Source organism: Muntiacus reevesi, chromosome 2, assembly GCF_963930625.1.
Source record: "Muntiacus reevesi chromosome 2, mMunRee1.1, whole genome shotgun sequence".
NCBI classification, from domain to species: Eukaryota; Metazoa; Chordata; class Mammalia; order Artiodactyla; family Cervidae; genus Muntiacus; species Muntiacus reevesi.
The window spans coordinates 264,675,949-264,695,628 of record NC_089250.1 but is presented as its reverse complement, the minus strand read 5'-3'; the positions used below and the strand labels follow the sequence as shown (position 1 = coordinate 264,695,628).

The window sequence follows — 19,680 nt, the reverse complement described above, 5'->3', positions numbered from 1 at the left end:
GGAATATCGGGGTGGGGGGGGTGTTGGGGTAAGCAGTCTGGGGACAGCGAGCTCAGCACATGTGGGAAGGGGTCGGCATTCACAGGTCCAGTGGTTAGGAATCGGTCCTTTCACTGCCCTGGCTCTGGGTTCAGTCCGTGGTCGGGGAACTAAGATCCCGCAAAACCACCACCACCATCGCCATCAACAGCATTGACAGCAACACAGCGTGTTGACAGGGTCCACGGGGCCGGTGTGGTCACACCCCGGGCAGAAGTTGGTGTAGAGACCCCAGGTGAGGCAGTGTAGACAGTGCCCAGGGAGCCAATTCAGACAGTATGAACGGGGGTGTGTGCATAAACAGTACTGGGCTGGCCGCGAGGACAGAGTAGTTGATATAGAACAGTGAAGGAGCAGTGTCAACTAGGGTCCATGGGAGCCAGAAGAGATTCCTGGGTGCACGTGTATGTTGATAAAAAACAAAACAAACAAAAAAGGATAGCCCTAGTTTGCAGTGTTTGTCAATTTTCTTGATAGAAATACTCCTCACAGTTGATTCAAGCTACCAGTAAGACTTAATGGACGTGGAATTGGGAAGAAATGTATAAAACTGACCCTCGCAAGCCCATTCTGATGTACCATTGATTGTGGCAATAAGTTGAGAGCCTAGTGAAGCTAGTGAAGACAATGGGCAGGAAGGCAGTGCAGAAGCTGATCCAGAGTGCCAGTGTAGACCACACTCCGGGATCGCGTAGACGGTGCCCTAGAGGAGCCAGTGTAACGGGGCGGGGCGGGGGGCGGCGGTCACAGCCTGATGTACTCACAGCGCACAGAGAGAGTCACCGGCAGCAGTTTGGGCTCCTGGAAGCTCTCGTGCTCCACTTTGCAGATGACCTTGACCCCGTCTGCTTCGCTCAAGGGTGTCACAGTGTAGCGGCTAGTGACGGTGACAGTGCCAGGCAGGGGCCCCGACCCCTGGGTCTCTTTGGCCTCCCCATCCAAGGGTGAGAGCCAGGAGACCCGGGCAGGTGGTCGGCCGCCCGCGGAGACACAGCGGGCCACGGGTACAGGATCCAGATTGAATGTGACCTCCTGTTTCTCGGCATGGTTCTGGGGCTGGGCTGGGGAGAGGAACAGAGGGGGTGGGTCACCGCACACTTAGAGTCAGTCAACAAACACCCTCAGCAGTGGGGCTGAGCAGTTAAATCTCAACTGGAGTGAAACGGATTGCCATTTCCTTCTCTGGGGGATCTTCCTGATCCTGGGATGGAACCCACGCCTCCTGCATTGGCAGGCGGATTCTTTACAGCTGAGTTATCTGGGAGGCCCAAGGCCCACCTGCCGGGCTTCACTTCCCAGCTTTGCTGCTTTGCAGCCGCATGGCTTTGGACAAGTCATTTCCCAACTCTCTAAAAAGAGTCAGGTTCCTCTTTTGTAAAGTGGGGATAGTAATAGGACCCACCACAGAGATGAAATAAATTGACATATAAAGCACTTTGGACAGCGCTTGAGACTCACTGTGCTATCTAAGTGTTAGCCATTATAGTACAATGCATTTTCTGTTCTGTTCTGCTAGTAAAGCAGACGATATCCACAAGCCTGGAAGAGGCTGTGATTTTAAGCAAAAAGCCAAAGCAGAACAATGCCGTTCAAAGGTCCAGCTGAAAAGAACTTCTGCTTGTTTTCCTTTAATCACCACAGATTTCGGCCCAGAAGTGGGATAAAGGCAATGGAGATTCCCAAAGCTGGACATTTTTTGCCCTTTTCACCCATCCTCCTGGGAGGCATGGAAAAATATCATGCGGGGTAAAACCTCCACGAGTAATAATAGTGTCAACCACAGTTACTGATGTGTGCTCATAACCAGACAGTCCCCTCAGGTTCTGACCCGCACCACTACCTGTCCCCGGTCCCTGCTCCTGCCCACTGCGGGGTCTTTAGTGACCTGCACTGCCTGGAATGTTCTGGCATCATTTCTTCTTGTCTTGCTCCTCCTCCTTTTCCAGATCCCGGCCTCACTTTCTCATAGAGACTTCCCTGATGTTTGACTCCCCAAGAAAGTAGAGGTTTCACTGTTCTGCTCTGTGCTTTTATAGGCACCTGGTGCCTGGTAGTAAGTGATCTCTACGTATTTCTTAATAGAACAAATAATGGCAGAAAAAGGGAGGCCTTTGCGAAAGATGAGGAGGAGAAGAGTGGTTTACTATGCAAGACAACTGTGGTTTCAGGGTTCCTTGGGAAGGGAAGTGTGTACTGAGGGACATTACAGGGTACACTTCTCCAACTCTCTGGGGCTCAGAGTGGGGGGAAACGTATCCAGAGTGATGTGGCTTCTTTGGAGTTGCTGGAGGAAGGCGGGACCCCAGGGGATTGCCAAGATTCAGCAAGAAATAGCATCCTTTGAAAAGACGCCTTTCCTAACTCTTCCACATTTCGCTAAGTGGTCATGCTGGTCACTTCCTGTTGGAGCCGGAAGGGTGGGAGTTCTTCTTCCTCCTCCTCACCCCTTAACTCACAGACAAGCACGCACTATCTCCCAAAAGGGTGATTATTTCACTTCTCTGTTTATTCCACTCCTTCCCCCACTCCTCCCTGCTTCTCCCCTCTTCCAAGCCAAGGCCTTCTCTCACCTGTCTCCATGCTTCCTTCTACCTTCGTCTACTCTTCTGATGCCCAATGCCCACCACCCCTCCCTGACCCTGGCAGCCAGTTGACTTTTTTTCTTTTATTTATCTTTGGCTGCTCTGGGTCTTCGTGGCTGCAAGCGGGCTTTCTCTAATTGCATTGGGTGGGGGCCACGCCTGGTTGCGGTGCATGGGCCTCTCGTGATGGTGGCTTCTCTTATTGAAGAACACGGGCTCAGCAGTTGTGGAGCACGGGCTAGGTTGCTCCACAGCATGTGGGATATTCCGGGGCCTGGGACTGAACTCATGTCCCCAGCACTGGCAGGAGGATTCCTAACCACTAGACCACCAGGGAAGTCCTGCCAGTGACCACTCCCCCCCTTTTTTTTAAAAGAATTTCAAGACCCTGGTCAGGGTGTTCTCATGCTTTGAAACCCTCTTATGGCTCCAAATAACACTTTAGATGCAGGGAATTCCCTGGTGGTCCACCAGTCATTAGGACTCCATGCTTTCATGCCAAGGGTGCGCGTTCAATCCCTGGTTGGAGAACTGAGATTCTCCAAGCTGCTCAGCATGGGGGGAAAAAAAAGAAAATCAGATGAATTCCAGCCACTTGACCTCTTGTCTATGAGGTTCGTGTAACCTGGCCCTGTTGGTTCCTTGCCTAGTTGAGGCTCACTCAAGCCCTTGCCACTGGCCTCCTGTCTGTTCCTAGAATGTGCAAGTCTGTTTCTCTTATCCCAGACTTTGCCTAGACTGTTCCCTCTGCTGGGCCTTCATTCTTCTCCCTGCGGGTGGCTCCTGCTTACCCATCAGCCCTTGACTTTCAATGACCATTCTCTCTACGTGAGTCCACTGGGGCCTTACGCTGAGTCTTAAAACATCCTGGAGCTCCTTTCGTTTGCTATTTTGATTATTCTCTGACTTGACCTCTAAAATATTTCCGGAAGACAATGACATCTCACTACCTCCACTGCCTCCCCATGGTCTAACTGCCATCACCTGTCTCCTGGACTCATGCCCTCACTGCCTTTGTGAGCCTCCATCCTCACTCCCCACATAGCCTGTGAAAACCCAAGTCAACACCTTCCTCCCCTACTCAGAATCTCCTGCAGCTGCTGCTCTCTTAAGGCAAAAGCCAACATCTTCTCATGGTCCACAAGGGTCATCTGTGATCTGTGCTCCCCCATCACTGCCTTGACCTTGCCTCTCCCTGCCAACCCCCCATTCACTCATCTCCAGCCATACTGACTTCCTGGCTTTTCCTCAGACCTTCCAGGTGTGCCCTGCCCCAGGGCCTTTGCACTTGCTGTTCCTGCTGCCTGAAGCTCTCCTCCGTGGACCTGCAGGACTCCCTCAAACCCTCCTAGTTTGGGTTCAAATAGCACCAGACCACCCTCACTAAAATGGTAACCTATTCTTCTCCAATTTCTAAAGCACCTGCAACCCCCCAGCTCACTCTTATTTACGTTATCTACTGCCTTAACTGGAGTCTAAGCTCCAGGAGAAGGGGGACTTCTGTTCTCCTTAGGGCTTCACCCCTAGAGCGTGGCATAGTGTTTGGCACAGAGTAGGGACTCAATCTCCTGGATGCTTCTTGCCGGCTGTATCTCCTCCCTGCAGAACTACCCGTGGCAAATAGCACGGCCGGCTGCCTGATGACCGCAGACAAGGTAGGTCGATTTCCCAGCTAAACCCCAGAAACAGGCCCGTGTGGGGCGCTCGCGCGTTGCACCTCTTCCCCTCTCACTTCGCCGCAGCCCCACCGCCCCACCCGGCTCACCTATGACTCTGAGCCAGGTGACTCCCCGGCTGGTGCCCTTGGGGAAGGTGGCAAACTCGCAAGTGTAGTTGCCCTCGTCCTCCACCGTCAGCCCCCGGAGGGACAGCGTGGCGTCCCGCACCTCCAGCTCCGTGCCTTGCCCGGCCCCCGCGCTCGGCGCCGTATTGACGAAGGACAGCCGCTCCTTGCCGGGCTTCGGGCTGGGGAAGCTGCGACCATACTGGGGGTGGAAGATGGCCACGTTCTGTTTGCCTTCGGGAGCGTCCAGGCGCAGCCACGTCACCTGGGACACTCGGATTTCAGGCGCTGAAGGCAGCAGGTGGCAGGGCAGCTCCACCGTGTCCCCCAGGTTGCCCCGCACCTCAGCGGCGACCTGAACTCGCACATCCTGGGCTCCTGGGGAGAGAGGAGAGAGAGAGAGGTCGGGTCGGGGAAGGACCTAGAAATCCCTGGGCCAGGCAGGGCCATCATGGGAGGGGGCCCCCTCCGCTCTGCCCAGGAAATGCAGACCCCAGGATAATGCAGGCATCTTCACGCTATCCCAGTTCTCAAAAGGCCAGCCAGATAAGACAGTTTGAGGAAAACTAGGGCCATTTGGGTCCTGGGCTAGATGTCATACGATTATGGAATTACTGCTCATGATCTTAGGTGTGATGAATAAATTGTGATTATGTAGTATTCATGTAGCCATGAAATTAAAAGACGCTTGCTCCTTGGAAAGAAAGCTATGACAAACCTATACAGTATGTTAATCTGCAGAGACATCACTTTGCCAGTGAAGATCCACAGAGAGTCAAAGCTATGGTTTTTCCAGTGGTCATGTGTGGATGTGAGAATTGCAGCATAAAGTTGAGCGCCGAAAAATTGATGCTTTTGTCCTCGAAAAGACTCTTGAGAGTCCTTTGGACAGCAAGGAGATCAAACCAGTCAATCTTAAGAAGAAAATCAACCTTGCACATTCATTGGAAGGACTGATGCTGAAGCTGAAGCTCCAATACTTGGGCCACCTGATGTGAAGAGCTGACTCAATGGGAAAGACCCTGATGCTGGGCAAGACTGAAGGCACAAGGAGAAGGGGGCAGCAAAGGATGAGATGGTTAGGTAGCATCACTGATTCAATGGAGGTGAATTTGACCAAACTTTGGGAGATAGTGGAGGACAGAGGAGCCTGGCGTGCTACAGTCCATGGGGTGGGAAAGAGTGGGACATGACTTAGCAACTGAACAACCACAAAGTACTCCTTAAATAAAACATCTTTAAAAATATCCTATTTTATTTCATTTTTCACTGCACAGCTTTTAGTGTCTTAGTTCCCCTACCAGGGATAGAACCCAGGCTTGGCAGGGAGAGCGCCAAGTCCTAACCACTGGACCACCAGGGAATTCCCTATCTTATTGAAGTATATTTGATTTATTTATTTATTTTAAAATTTTTATTTATTTACTTATTTCATTTTTGTCTGTGCTTCAGTAGTTGTGGTGCATGGGCTTAGTTGCTCTGCAGCGTGTGGAATCTTCCCAGATCAGGGATCGAACTCTGTGTCCCCTGCATTGGCAGGCAGATTCTTCTCCTTTTTTTTTTTTTTTAAGTTTAATAGACATTTATTCTATTATTATATAGTTGAACAACCTCTACACACAGAATAACATGGTTTACGATTTTTTGAGTAGGAAGGAATTTGGGTCTCAAAAGGTTTTGCAAGCCTGTTTTCTGGAAATCACTTAAGTGGGCCTTTTAAAAGACCCTTGAAGAAAAAAACAAGAAAAATTGGTTCAAGAAAATCAGCAATTAGATCTCAAAATTAAACTACCTATTAAGATAGCAAACCAAGAACTGGGGCAATTCCTCTTCTGTATTTCCTGCACTCAAATACACCCTGGGAAACAGAAGTCTAGTCTACAGGAAGACACGATGCGACAAGCAGAATGAGGTGGTGAGTCCAACCACAACCGGTGGCCTGGCGAGTCTGGAACGGTGAGGCTCTTGAGGGTGGTTTGAGCAAGGATGGGAACAACTGTAGACAGCACCAAGTCGGAAGCCAATTGAACTTGTAGTGACACCAACCACATAACTTTTCTCAGTAGCCTTTTTTAAAAAAAGATACTTATTATTGTTTGTTTATTTAGCTTGCCAGGTCTTAGTTGCAGCATGCAGGATCTTTGATCTTCATTGCAGCATGTGGCAACTAGTTCCCTGACCAGGGATCCAACCTGGGCCCACTGCATTGGGAGCACAGAGTCTTAGCTGCTGGACCCCCAAGGGAAGTCCCTCTCAGTAGCCTTTTAAGAATGGAGTGACTTGACCCTAGAGAACATTGATTACACTTAGCAATGATACTTTTGAACATAACCACCCCTATTTCCTGCATCCCCTAAGGTGGTTCATGATGGTCACAAACTAGTACTACAAATAAAACATTTAATTTTTTGATAAGTTTTTCCTATCGTCCTACACTTGAAAGGGATCCAATGAACATCAACCTCCCAATCCTACTAAAGTTACAAACCTCGGGGCTAATAACTCCCCCTCACTTATCTAATGTTCAATTTCCATTAGTTTTAATCGACACCAGTGTCAATACAACCATTTTGCATGAAGTTCAGTATTCTACTGATACCAGAGTCTGAACCAGAGCTTTATGTGAACTTCAGTAGTACCATGGATGCCAAGGCAATTTAATTTTGGTAAATCAGGATTTGATTCATTTGTGAAAACCCTCTTGCAACAGGTCTATTCAATTCTCTTAAAAATGGTGGCATTACTTTTCGCCTTTCAGAAGCAGCAGTTACATAAATGTAGTATCAGATTAAGCCTAAAACATGGACCCTAGTCAACTTTATTTTTCTGCATATGATCTTGAGAAAGGATCAGGACACCCTTCACATTTCCAAGGAAAATCCAACTTAAAACGTTGTTGCTGCCAAACTCCATAGAACTGCAGAGCATTGCATCACCCCAATAAAGCTGCAGGTCTCATCACATGCATCAACAAATCTACAGGGTTAAATTTCTGCACTCCTCTTTTATAGAACTTTACACCTATTGCCCAAACAGCATTTTAAACGTGAACATATCAACTCCCTAAGAAAGTAAAAACAAAGGCATTTCCCCTTATTAGAAATAGGATACACCATCACTTAAAGTCTTCAAGCATCACTACACTTTAACGTCCATAATTGTTTTTCTTTGGCTGTGCCAGGTCTGAGTTGTGGGATCTTAGTTCCAGACCAACCAGGGATCAAACGCGTGCCACCTGCATTGAAAGCACAGGGTCTCAGCAATCTTACTCCTGGGCATACACACCGAGGAAACTAGATCTGAAAGAGACACGTGCACCCCAATGTTCATCGAAGCGCTGTTTATAATTGCCAGGACATGGAAGCAACCTAGATGTCCATCAGCAGACGAATGGATAAGGAAGCTGTGGTACATATACACAATGGAATATTACTCAGCCATTAAAAAGAATTCATTTGAATCAGTTCTAATGAGATGGATGAAACTGGAGCCCATTATACAGAGTGAAGTAAGCCAGAAAGATAAAGACCAATACAGTATACTAACACATATATATGGAATTTAGAAAGATGGTAACGATAACCCTATATGCAAAACAGAAAAAGATACACAGATGTACAGAACAGACTCTGGGACTCTGTGGGAGAAGGCGAAGTTGGGATGTTCTGAGAGAACAGCATTGAAACAAGCATACTATCAAGGGTGAAACAGATCACCAGCCCAGGCTGGATGCATGAGACAAGTGCTCAGGGCTGGTGCACTGGGAAGACCCAGAGGGATGGGATAGAGAGGGAGGCGGGAGGGGGGATCGTCATGGGGAACACATGTAAATCCATGGCTGATTCATGTCAATGTATGGAATATTGTAAAGCAATTAGCTTTCAACTAATAAAAAATAAATGAAAAAATTAAAAAAAAAAAAAAAAAAAGCACAGGGTCTTAACCACTGGACCACTACGGAAGTCCCTAACTTTCCTAATTTGACAATGCATTCAATGAAGCAATCTGCAGACAACTAGTTTTAACAGACATAAAAAAACACTTTTAAGCAGACAAGAATGTCCTAAATTGTTTATTAGGTAAGAACTTGACAAACATTACTTATATTAGCGGTAGCGGTGGGGTTGGAGAGCACTGAGCCTTCTCCAAGCTGCGCAGCGAGAGCCACCGATAGGGAGGTGGAACTCCTGGCCCTTGCCTCGCCCGCGGCAGAAAGGCTTTCTGCCTGCAGACGTCAGCCCCTGCATCTCCCCGTGCTTGTGGACTGGTTTAGTGATCCACTAGGGGTCGGGGTTTCTTCTGATAGCTTTATGGAATGGATCAGTAACCTCAAAGAATTGGTATGTAGAATCTTCACCAACCCAGGAGGAATTCAGGGCCCCCGGGCCCCACAGGGGCGTCCAGCGCACTCCTCCGCAACCGACTGAAGGCTTCGAGCAAACTTGAGCGGGTTGACACTACGGTGGACAGGCTTGCCGAAAGTGGCACCCTTAGGAACTGGGCGTTTCCGGCCACCGTGGCACACACGAACCCGACAAATGACAGAACCTTGCCTGGCCTTGTACCCCAGCCTGCGCGCCTCCTCGGGCCGGGGGTGGGGGGCGCGGTGCAGTGCGGAAGAGCGGGCGGTAAGGCCAGCAGCGCACCGCGGGTAGGGAGCGCATCACGTCTGACTGCTTCTTCCTCCATAGCTCCTGGATGTACTTGTCCGCACCCATTCCGACTCACCCTGATGGTTGCCGCCAGACGAAAAGGAGCGAACCTTTCTCCCTGGCAGGCGGATTCTTAACCGCTGGACCACCAGGGAAGTCCTATAGCTGATTTACAATGTGTCAGTTTCAGGTGTATAGCACAGTGACTCAGAGTTGTCTTCAGATTCTTTTCCTTATAGGTTTAACAAAACACTGAGTATAGTTCCCTGTGCTATGCAGTGAGTCCTTGTTGGTTATCTCTTTTATGTAGTATTTCTTTTTCTTAGACGATAAAGGGTGGATGAGAATTTCCTGGCGATCCACTGGTTAAGACGACTCTCTCATTCTGAGGGCCCAGGTTCAACCCCTGCCTAGGGAACTAAGATTCCACAAGCCGCCCAGCACAGCCAAAAAGAAGAAGAAAGAAGGGGAAGATAAAAGGTAGAAATATCATTATCTGAAATGTACTCTGAGACGTTCATCCAAAAAAGACCCCAAAATGATAAAGTGATGAAGCAAACATGACAGAATATGACTCGCTGTCTAGAGGCAGAGATGAGGGAGGCTGCTGGGCTGCTCTTCCAACTTACATGTGTATGTTGGAAATTTTTCATTATCAAATGTTTGGAGGGAAAAAAAGAATCTTCCAAAAATAACAAAACTCAAATCTATGCCAAAAGAAATTTTAAAAAAATTTTAAGGGTATGTATTTCATTTTTTCCCTGCACAGTTAATAATCCTTTCTCTCGCTTTTCTATAAAACCTACAACCCTCTGAGCCTGTTTTTTCCTATTAACAGCCTTAGTGAGATTAATTCCCATTTATCCATTAAAAATGTACAATTCAGTGGCTTTTCATATATTCACGGGAGTTGTGTATCCATCGCCATAATCAAGTTTAGGACATTGTTATAATGCCCCAAAGAAATCCATGTACCCATTATACAGACAATTGCACCTCCCATCTCCCTGTCACTAACAATCAGTCATCTATTTTCTGTCTAGAGATTTGCCTCTTCTGGGCATATCACATAAATCAAATCATAAAATACGTGACCTTTTGTGTTTACTTTCTTTCACTTGGCAAATGTTTTCAAGGTGTACCCAGGCAGTAACATGGATCAGCGCCTTGGTTCCTTTTCATGGCTCAGTAATATTCCACTGTACAGACTGACCACATTTTGTTTATTCATTTAGCAGCTGATGGACAACTGAGTTGTATTCACCTTTTGGTGATTATGAACAAAGCTACTGTGAACACTGGCATGCCAGTTTTTGTCTGATATACGTCTTTTATTTCTCAGCTCATCATTTGTTTTCTTTAAATAAAAACCAAAATAAAAATAAATGTTTCTCCAGAAATTTCCACTGGTGGTCCGGTGGCTAAGACTTCATGTTCCCAATGCAGGGGCTCAGGTTCAATCCCTGGCCAGGGAGCTAGATCCCACATGCCACATCCCTAACTCTAACCCTATGACCCAGCACAGCCAAATGAATGCATTAATAATTTTTTTTAAGGTGAATTTTTTTTTACTGTACAAGGCAGCACAACATGGGGACTGAGCACAGACTGAGTGCCTTCGAATCTCAGCTCTGCCACTTACTGGCTGTGTGACACTGGACAAGTCGTTTAACCTCTCTGTGCCCCAGTTTCCTCAACTGCAAAGGGGAGAGTAATAATGGTGCCCACCTCCTAGGGGTTGCTGTTTAAGGATTAAAGGATATTTGTTGAGCACTTAGCACACAGGGCCCCAGGAAGTGCAAGATCAGTGCTTGGTAAATAAACACAACCAGCTAAGTATAATTACAAGGAGTCCTTGACACCCAGCTCTGAGGCAAAGGCCCATGCCCAGCTGTCCTTGACCAAGATGTGAGGGGGGGCGTGTGTGCAGCTGCTGGCCTCCCACAGGAATCCAGGGAACATTAACAAATGACCCTAGTGAGAAGGTCCCCAAAAGAAGGCAGTCCTTCAGGCAAGACCCATCCTAGGCACTTCTCCAAAGAAGCCATCAGTGAAGGCCGTGTGACACACATCATCTCGTGGAATTCCTACATATGTCTTGCAATTCAAACCCAGGGTGGCCACCTTGAGATATGGGCACCCTCCCCTCTGGAGGGACCACACAGCAGAGTCATGGGTGGGACCCTGGAGCAGATGGCTGGGGGCTTCCTGTTGGCTCTGTCCCCTTTTATGTGGGTGACTTTTTAAAAAAATATTTATTTATCTGGCTGCACCAGGAACTGGTTTCAGCAAGTGGGATCTGCCATCTTCACTGTGCCATGCGGGATCTTTAGCTGTGGCATGGCAACTCTCGGTTGCAGCATGTGGGATCTAGTTCCCTGACCAGGGATCGAACCCAGGCCCTCTGCATCGGCAGCATGGAGTCTCCCAGCCACTGGACCATCAGGGAAGTCCCTGGGTGACTTTGCTTTGAGCCTGATTTCCTCCATCTGTAAAACGGGAATGTTTAGGCAACCCTGTAGGGTCCCTGGAGACAATTCCATGACATGATTTTCTCCTGTAGGAGAAAATCTCCTATAGGAGATTTCTTTCTTTCCTCAGAGGGCAAGCACAGCAGGTAAGTCAAGTCGGGGCAGACACCCGCATGCTACCGGCCAAGTCCAGCTCCCTCACAGTTACTTTTGGCTCAAGTAGCATCGTTCCTGAAGTGACCTGGCAGCACAGAAAGGTCTGGAGGTCAAATCCAGACAAAAATCAGGATATGAGACCCTGGGGGCAGCAGTTGGGTGGAGCTGAGGCAGGGTTGCCCCTTCCCTCAAGGTACCAGGACCTGCGTGGCCCCCAAAGGCACTGAGGATGGGGCAAGGGTTCCCAAAGGCTCTGCCCCTTTCGAGCTGGGTGAGGAGGGACAGGAACTCAAGTCAGGGAAAAAACACCCAGGCCAGTGTGAGCCGCAGAAGAGACGCAGGGTGGGGCTGAGGGTTTAAGTTTTCTTCTTGAGGTAAGTGGGAACCATTGAGGGTTCTTTACTTGGAGAAGAACTTGACTAAAGCAAAGATTTAGAACTTCAAGGGCTTGAGTGGTAGACCTTTCCTGCTAGCCATTCTTTTCCAGACTGTGCCAACCAGTGGGCAACAAACAGTTGCTCAACACGGAGACCCTGGGTACTAGAGAGTCAGTCCCTGAGGACGGGGATTTGTCTATCTTGTTGCTTACTGTATCCCTAGAGCTCACACCAGGGCGTGGTTATAGCAGGTGCACAATCAATACTGTTGGGAAAACAAAACAAAACAAACTATTGAATAAATATCAAGATCTGTTCTGGGTGCACATTTCACAGATGTGTCAGGACAAGTCCTCCAGGAGTTGACATTCCAGGAGAGGGGAGAGATTGCAGTCAGTTGGGGGCGGGGCAGGGCTGGGGGTGGAGGGGAGGACCTAAAGCAGGGGCCTGACCCAGCTGAGGGGAAGGGCAGGAGGGCTTCCTGGAGGAGGAGACCTTTCCCAAGGAAAACCAAGCTCCAGCCCATGGAGCCACACACCTCGCTCTGGGTCACTGGGTCCCTCTGGGGACTCAGATTTCTTGTCGTAAGGAAATCCTGTGGCTGCCAGTTGCCTCTCTTCTGGGGAGTTCCCTAGTGGCCTGGTGGTTAGGACCTGGGCTTTCACTGTTGTGGCCTGGGGTTCACACCTCTCTTCTGAGGGAGGCTGTCCTTCTGCAACTTGAGTGGCCCTGGTAGTTTCAGAAGATTAAAAAAAAAAAAAAAGAAAAAAACCCCCCACTTTTGGGGATATCTTGGCAGCTTAGTGGTAGGACTCTGTGCTTTCACTGCCAAGAGCAGGGGTTCAATCTCTGGTCGGCAAGCCTGAAATAAATGAATTAATTAATTAAATTAAAAAAAAACCCACTTTTAGCTTCTTGTGGGGCAAGCTTCTCAGGAATTTCTTTCATCACCAATACTCTATCCTGGATGGCCATACACCCCTCCTCTTTCTGACTAGCTGGCTCTCATCCCCTCACCCCGCACCCATCTCCCCATCTCACACACCAGGTTTTCATGACCCTCCTGAGCTCCTGGAGGGCAGGAATTCTTTGCCTGGTCTTGTTTACAGGTCTACCCTCGGGAACTGCAACAGAGCTCCTGGTAAATGCTCCATATATGTGAAATGAAGGAGGTTCTAAAATTCCAAGGCTCCACGATCCCCATTCTAAATGTCTCATTTTGAATGAATGAATAGCATGGTTCAGCCCCCATATGGTTAATGGCCCATCTTTTAGGTCTTTCCACCTCAGTAAAAGGTTTAGGATGGAAGCTTTGGAGTCATATCTGACTCCACTTTTTCTCTCTCAACCCCCACTGCAATCCATCAGGAAACCCCACCAGCTTCTTCTTCAAAATATATCTTCAAGTGGACTAGGTCTGACCCCTGCATTACCCATATCCTGGTCTAAGCCAGTGGCATCTCTCCCCTAGGTCATCCCATACACACCCCCTCCCCGCCATGGAGGGCTGCAAGTGCCCCCTGCAGTTCCCACACACAGCCAGAGAAGGGTCTCTTCTAGGGCTCTCTCCTCACTCAGAAAATAAAAAAAGCTCAAGTCTTTACAGCAGCCACAAGGTCCTGTGTGACCTGTGCCCGTCCTCTTTCTGACCTCATCTCTCACCCTCTCCCCTTGGCTCACCCTGCTCCAGACATGCCATCCTCCTCACCATTTCTCAGACATGCCAGGCAAGTCCCACCTCAGGGCCTTTGCACTTGCTGTTCTCGCATCCTGGAATACTTCCCCCTCCCTCACTCCCTTCAGATCTTTGCTCTGGGGCGTTCCCTGACCACCCCAAAGATGAGAACAGAAATTCTCTCGACACGGCTTCATTTTCCTCATTGCACCTGATGTCTTTTCCCTGCTAGAACATTAGTTCTGGGGGCAGGGATCTTTGTCTTGAAAGTGTTAGTCCCTCAGTCATGTCCGACTCTTTGCGATCCCATGGACTGTAGCCTGCCAGGCTCCTCTGTCCATGGAATTCTCTGGGCAAGAACACTGGAGTGGGTAGCCATTCCCTTTTCCAGGGGATCTTCCTGACCCAGGGATCAAACCCGGGTCTCTTGCATTGGCAGGCAGATCCTCTACCATCTGAGCCGTGGTTCCTGCTGTACTCCCAGAGCCTAGGAGAGTACCTGGCATACTGTGAGAGCTCCAGAAATGTGTTGAGTGAAAGAATGAGGTGGAGATGGGGAAGCAACAGTGCATCAGATGACAGAGGCTGAGGCTGAGTTAGAGTTTGGGCTCTTTCTTAGGGGCACTAGGGAGCCACAGAGAGTTATAGGCAGGGGGAGGGACAGGGTTAGATTTGTGCTTTAGAAAGAACCCTCAGAATGGACTGGGGCCAGCCTTCGGGGGTCAGGGCAGTGGGGATGGAGGATGAACTGGATTGGAAACACATTCAGAAGTTGGAAGGGTTGGGACACGGAGTTTGACCGGCTGTGGAGCAGCGGTGGGTGGTGAGGGGAACGAGGTGTATTGGCTGATGCCCAGATGTTTTGCGTTTCAGGCAGAGGCGGGAGAAATGAAGCCAGGAGGAAGGCTGGCCTGGAGTTCAGATCCTAGTGTCCAGGACACTCTGGGCGGGAGCCCGTGCCCTGACCTTGGCCAGAACACGGCCAGCAGCACAGTGGGGGAGGGTGTGCCCGTGGGAACACCAGCCACCCTCAGCTTGCCTCGGCCAGTCAGGCTGGTGACAGCTTCATGGGGTGTCAGCTGGGTCCCCAGACACACTTCCCCTGCCTGTGACCTGGCATGCCAGGCTTCCTGTGGTGGCAGGGCAGGCGCAGCCCAGGGCATTGTGTGAGCCCAGGGGAATCCTTTGGGAGGGTGGGGACAGAGACCCAGAGCCTGAGACCCTGAGATCTGGGGAGGGGAAATCAGGGCTGAGAGGAAGGGGCTGGGGGCCCGGACTCCTGGGTTCCTGCCTGCCTGGCTGTCTCCTCCCGGCTTGGCTCACCCTCTCCGGACCTACAAGGTATCGTGACCTGCCCTCTGACCACAGGGTGTGGCAGATGCCAGTTGGCCCTTGAAGGCCAGCGTGCTTGGAGTGCTGGCCTCAGCTGCTGCCTCAGCTACCTCCTTAATTAATTAATTGCATTAATCATGGTGCCCACCCCCACAGCGGACATCCAGGAACCGGCTTGGTTGCGGGGGGGTGGGGGGGTTGTTGTTGAGCAGAAGCAGCCAAGATATCGGGCTGTCTGTCTGTCTGGGTCTGCATATCTTCACCTGCTTCCCCCAGCCCCTCTCTGACGGTGGTCATTACTCAGCTCGGGTGATGGTCATCACTCCCCTCTCTGGTCTGTGATTTTCTGCCTTTCTGCAGGGACTCCACCCCTACTGAAGGTCTCCCCTGTGGGCTCTGATGCTTCTGGGGGTGAATCTCTAGGATTGTTCTCCCTGGCTGAGCCCCTCAGACAGAACCCCACCCCCACCATTCTGCCCAGGCCGAGTTTACACCAAAACACTTCTGTCTCTGAGACTCTGGCCCTCCTCTCGCAGGTGCTGTCTCTTTGATCTCTTGTGTCTCTGTCTCTGGTTCTTAGGATTCCCAGTCTGCCCCTCTGTGTCCCCCAGGAGTCCCCAAGTCTCTGTTCTCTGTGTCTGTCCGTCTCTCTCTCTCTCTAAAAGTTTTATTTAGATACAATTCCCATACCATATGATTCACCCATTTAAAGTGTCTAGTTCAATGACTTTTAGTAAATTCATAGATTTGTGCCTCCATGACCACAATCAATTTCAGATCATTTTCACCAGGCCCAAGAGACCCTACCTGTTCTCATATTCTCTTTCTTCTGTACTCCGACATCTGAGGTCTGGATCTTTTGGGTCTGGGGGTCTCCTCGTCTCTGGGATCTGGCTCCCACCACCGATTCCTGGGGTCTCTAGTCTCTCCAGGTCTCTGGTCTCTGTCTCTCAGGATCTGTTTCTCCGTGGCTCTGACCCTCTGCCTCCTGGGTCTCCCCATCTCTGCATGTTTCACCAAACCCCTGACATACTTTCTCTTCGCTGGGCCATCTTGCTGGGTCCCCTTTTCTCCTCCTCCTCTTGCTCCATTTCTCAGCATTGCTGGGACATTAAAAATGTAACAGCGTCCCTGGTGGGGGCGGGGGAGCTAGCCAGCCTGCCCAACTCCCTGTCCCTTCCGTGTCCATCACTCCCTGTGGCCCCCACACACTGCTGGCCTTAAGGTTGGCCTGTGCCCTGACCTCCCTGGGTCATGGCATCACCATCACTGACTGGCTGGGGTCTTTTGGTCCCCCACCCAACTGTCACAAAACCTCTGTCTCTTTATGCTGTTCCTGCCTTTATCGAGATGTCTTTCCAGCTCCCTTTCCCCTGCCCCCCACTTTCTCTGCCCCATCCTTGTGGCTGAATTTCATCCCCCCATCTCTCCGTTCCATTTCTACATGTGTCTCTGACCCCGTCCCTAAATTTGTTTGACATCCTCCCTCTATTGGCTTCTGTCCCCATCCGTGTATCTCCAGCCTCTCCCTAAATTCCTCTTGCCCCTCTCCTCCCCCCCAGGATGTGAGCAGACCCACCCCTACTTCTCCCTTGTCCAGGTCTCCTTCCCTAATGAGAAGAGACAGCAGGCCGGCAGGCCCCTCTCCTCCCATCCCCCTCCGCTACATGGGGCTGCCTGGCTGACATGGATGAGCAATGAAAGCCCGGGAGAACTGCGGAGGGGAGCCGGCCCAGCAGAAAGCCCAGGTGGTGCACCTTCATTCCTTGGAGGCCAAGGAGGGGGAAGTCAGAGGAGCCAGGGACAGGGAAACAGACATGGATGGACAGGAGAGAGAAAGAGAGGGTGAGAAAGGAGGAAAGAGCTTGGAGAGAGATTAGAGAGCCAGAGGAGCAGACAGGGAGAGGGTGAGAAATGCAGAGAGGGAGAGGGGGAGAGAAAGTGAGCGAAGGAGGAGAGGGAGAGACAGAGAAGAAGAGGAAGGGAAGGAAAGAGGCAGAGATGAGAGAGAGCAGGACACAAAGGCACAAGGATGGAGTGTGGGGAAGGGGGAAGCTCTCCTCCTCAGGTGCTAAGAATTTCCTCTGGGATCAGTGGGGTCTCTGAACCTGCCCCCCCTCCCCCCAGTGTCCCTGCTGGGATGGAATTGTTATCTCAGTTTTCCAAAGAAGGAGAAGGAGGCTCAGAGGCACTTTCTGGAGCCCACCAGGTGTGGCAGAGCCAAGAAAGGCTCTGAAGTCTGCAAACTGGCTGAGGACGCTGGGAAAGTGGCTTGTCCTTTCTAAGCCTTTGTTTCCTCATCTGTCTAATGGGAACAGGAACTGAACCTGTCCCATAGGGTGGTCGAGAGCCTTCTGCGAGATCATGCACCAAGTCAACGCCCGGCCCAAGGCGGGGTGGATTCTGAGCATTCTGCCAGAGGTGGCAGGTTCTGACTTTATCTCACTGTTTCTGACGCAGAGGGAGAGACAGGCAGAAGGAAAAGTCAGTGCCCCCTCTCTGGGTCAAAACTGGGAGACCATTCAGAGACACGCTGGGGCAAAAAAGACCTAGGGCTCCCGCGAGCTCCCTCCCACTTTCTGGCAAACGTTTGTGAATCTACAGTATCGTGAGTTTCTACCTGGGAATAAACAGCCGGGTCACCTGCAAAGGGGCAGGGCCAGAGCCTCCCTCACCTGTTTCCTCGCAGCCTCTCCCTCTCCAGCGGATGCACCCCTCCCCTGGGGAGGTGGGGGAAACAGGAGTCGGGGAGGGGGGCGGGGAAGTGGGCCGAGCGGAGGGAGAGACAGCGGATTAGGGCGGCGTCTCCTCACGTCCACCTCCCGCTGCGGCTCTGAGGACAAAGGCGCGACGAGAGAGATAAGGTCCCGAAACCGGGAATCCGGAACGGGGAGCCTGGAGAGCTCCCGCCCCCGCCCTGCCGCGGCTCGACGAAAGTGAAACCCGGAAAACTTCCCCAGGGATGTCCCCGCCGGTCGCTCACAAGGAACGGGAAAGGTCCCACCCGCCTTAGTCTACGCGGGACACTGGGCCGACCGAGCCTCCAGCTTTCAGACAGGGCCTCTGGCTCTTCTAGAACTAGATCCCAAGAGACAGGGTTCCTGCCCACATTTATATCTGAATTCCAGGACATCCAATGCCCACAATTAAATCTGGAGCCCAGGAGACAGGACCTTTTGGCCTCCCCCCCCCCCCCCCCGCCCCCAGTTCTGTCTGGGACCCTAGAGACAGACAGAGAACCCTGCTCACAATCTGGAACCCACAAGTTCGAGCCCTTCCTGACCCCAATTCTACCAGGACCCCGGTAGACGGAGACCCTAGCCTTCATTCTCCTTGGGACCAAAGAGATAGAGCCCTCAGCCCCTAATTTTTCTGGGGCCCAGGAGTTCCTTTTCTCCGGGCCCAGGAGTCAGAGCCTTCAGCACCCTGGGGCCCGGGGTTGGAGCCCTCAAGCCCTCCCCCAGGTCGTCCGAATTATCATTCTTGGCCCTGTAAGGGGCCCAAAGTCCGAGCTCCCCGCCCGCCCCTCTGAGGACATCTGGCTCCCTGCCCTCAATTCTCCCCGGGCCTCAGACTCCCAACTCTGAGAGAAGGAAAGATGGGGTAGTCGCCTTATCATTGCGACCCTCCTGCTGGGGGTAGGGAAAAGGATGGTTTCGCGCGCGGCGGGGAGGCGTCTGCGTTCTCTCACCGGTTTCCCGGAGCAGGAGCAGCAGCAACGGCAGTAGCGGCAGCGTCGGAGGCGACAATCTCAACGGCCGGAGGGCTGTGGCCCGGGCCATGAGGGGCCCGGGGAGGGACTGGGCCCCGGCAGGGGCCTGAGGGCCACTCTGCGTGCGCCAATCGACTGGGCAGACGAGTAGGTGCCTGAGTGGCTTCGGCTCCCGGCCGGTTCCCGCGGCGCTTGGCTTTCTCGGCTCTGCTGTCGAGGTCCGGTTCTCCAGCTCAGCGACCCTGGCCCTTAGACTCTTTCTGGCTTCGGACTGACGTCACAGGACCCACCCCCTTCCTCCCCTCCTCGCCGAGCAGATCTGGCTCCGGCCACGCCCCCTCAGGCAGGTCTGACCCCGCCCCCTCCTGGGATTCCACGCCTGTCTCTGCCCAGGATTCTACTCTCGCCCCGCCCCCCCAGCATTCCTCTCCCTCCCCTTCCCAGGATTCTACACCCGCTGCTCCCCAGGATTCTAAATTCGTCCCTCCCAGGACTCTCTGATCGCCGGCCCCCATGCCCCATAATTCTCTCTTTGCGCTCTCCCGGCAAACCCCGCCCCTTAGTGCTCTAGCCACGCCCCTTTACACCTAAATTGCTCTCGAGCCCCTGCCTAAAGGGGCAAGTACAGCCCTTCCGAACGTCTAGCTTCCACGAAGTCCCGCCCCCAGGTATGGCCCTGCCCATTCGTTCTCCCCGTGGTCTGCCCCGCCGCTCAGGAGTTCAGTTTGCCCATGCCTCGGCCCCGCCCCCTTCAGTATGGGATAGGGCCATCTGGACAAACATGCATGAGGCACGTGGTTTCCTATAGACCCGCCCCTCTGGAGCCCCGCCCACACGCTGAGACTCCACCCCCTTCTCCGCCTAGCGTCTTCCCCAGTTCTCGCCCCGCGCTGTCTTGTCA

General features: G+C 51.6%; 1 protein-coding gene and 1 pseudogene across 2 annotated transcripts in view; both read right to left on the bottom strand.

Annotated features, from left to right (window-relative positions):
• The window catches only part of NECTIN2 (nectin cell adhesion molecule 2), a 32,948-nt gene extending 13,895 nt beyond the window's left edge, over nt 1-19,053 (bottom strand). For both annotated transcript variants that reach the window (XM_065926280.1, XM_065926282.1), the window contains exons 1-3: nt 18,759-19,053; nt 4,387-4,782; nt 804-1,100 (exon numbers count right to left, since the gene is read on the bottom strand). In XM_065926280.1, coding sequence (XP_065782352.1) covers nt 804-1,100; nt 4,387-4,782; nt 18,759-18,849 — 784 coding nt within the window. In that variant the 5' untranslated portion in view covers nt 18,850-19,053. The remainder of the gene's footprint in view (nt 1-803; nt 1,101-4,386; nt 4,783-18,758) is intronic.
• LOC136158815 (large ribosomal subunit protein eL15-like) lies at nt 8,511-13,014 on the bottom strand (annotated as a pseudogene).
• Nucleotides 19,054-19,680: the final 627 nt, after the last annotated feature.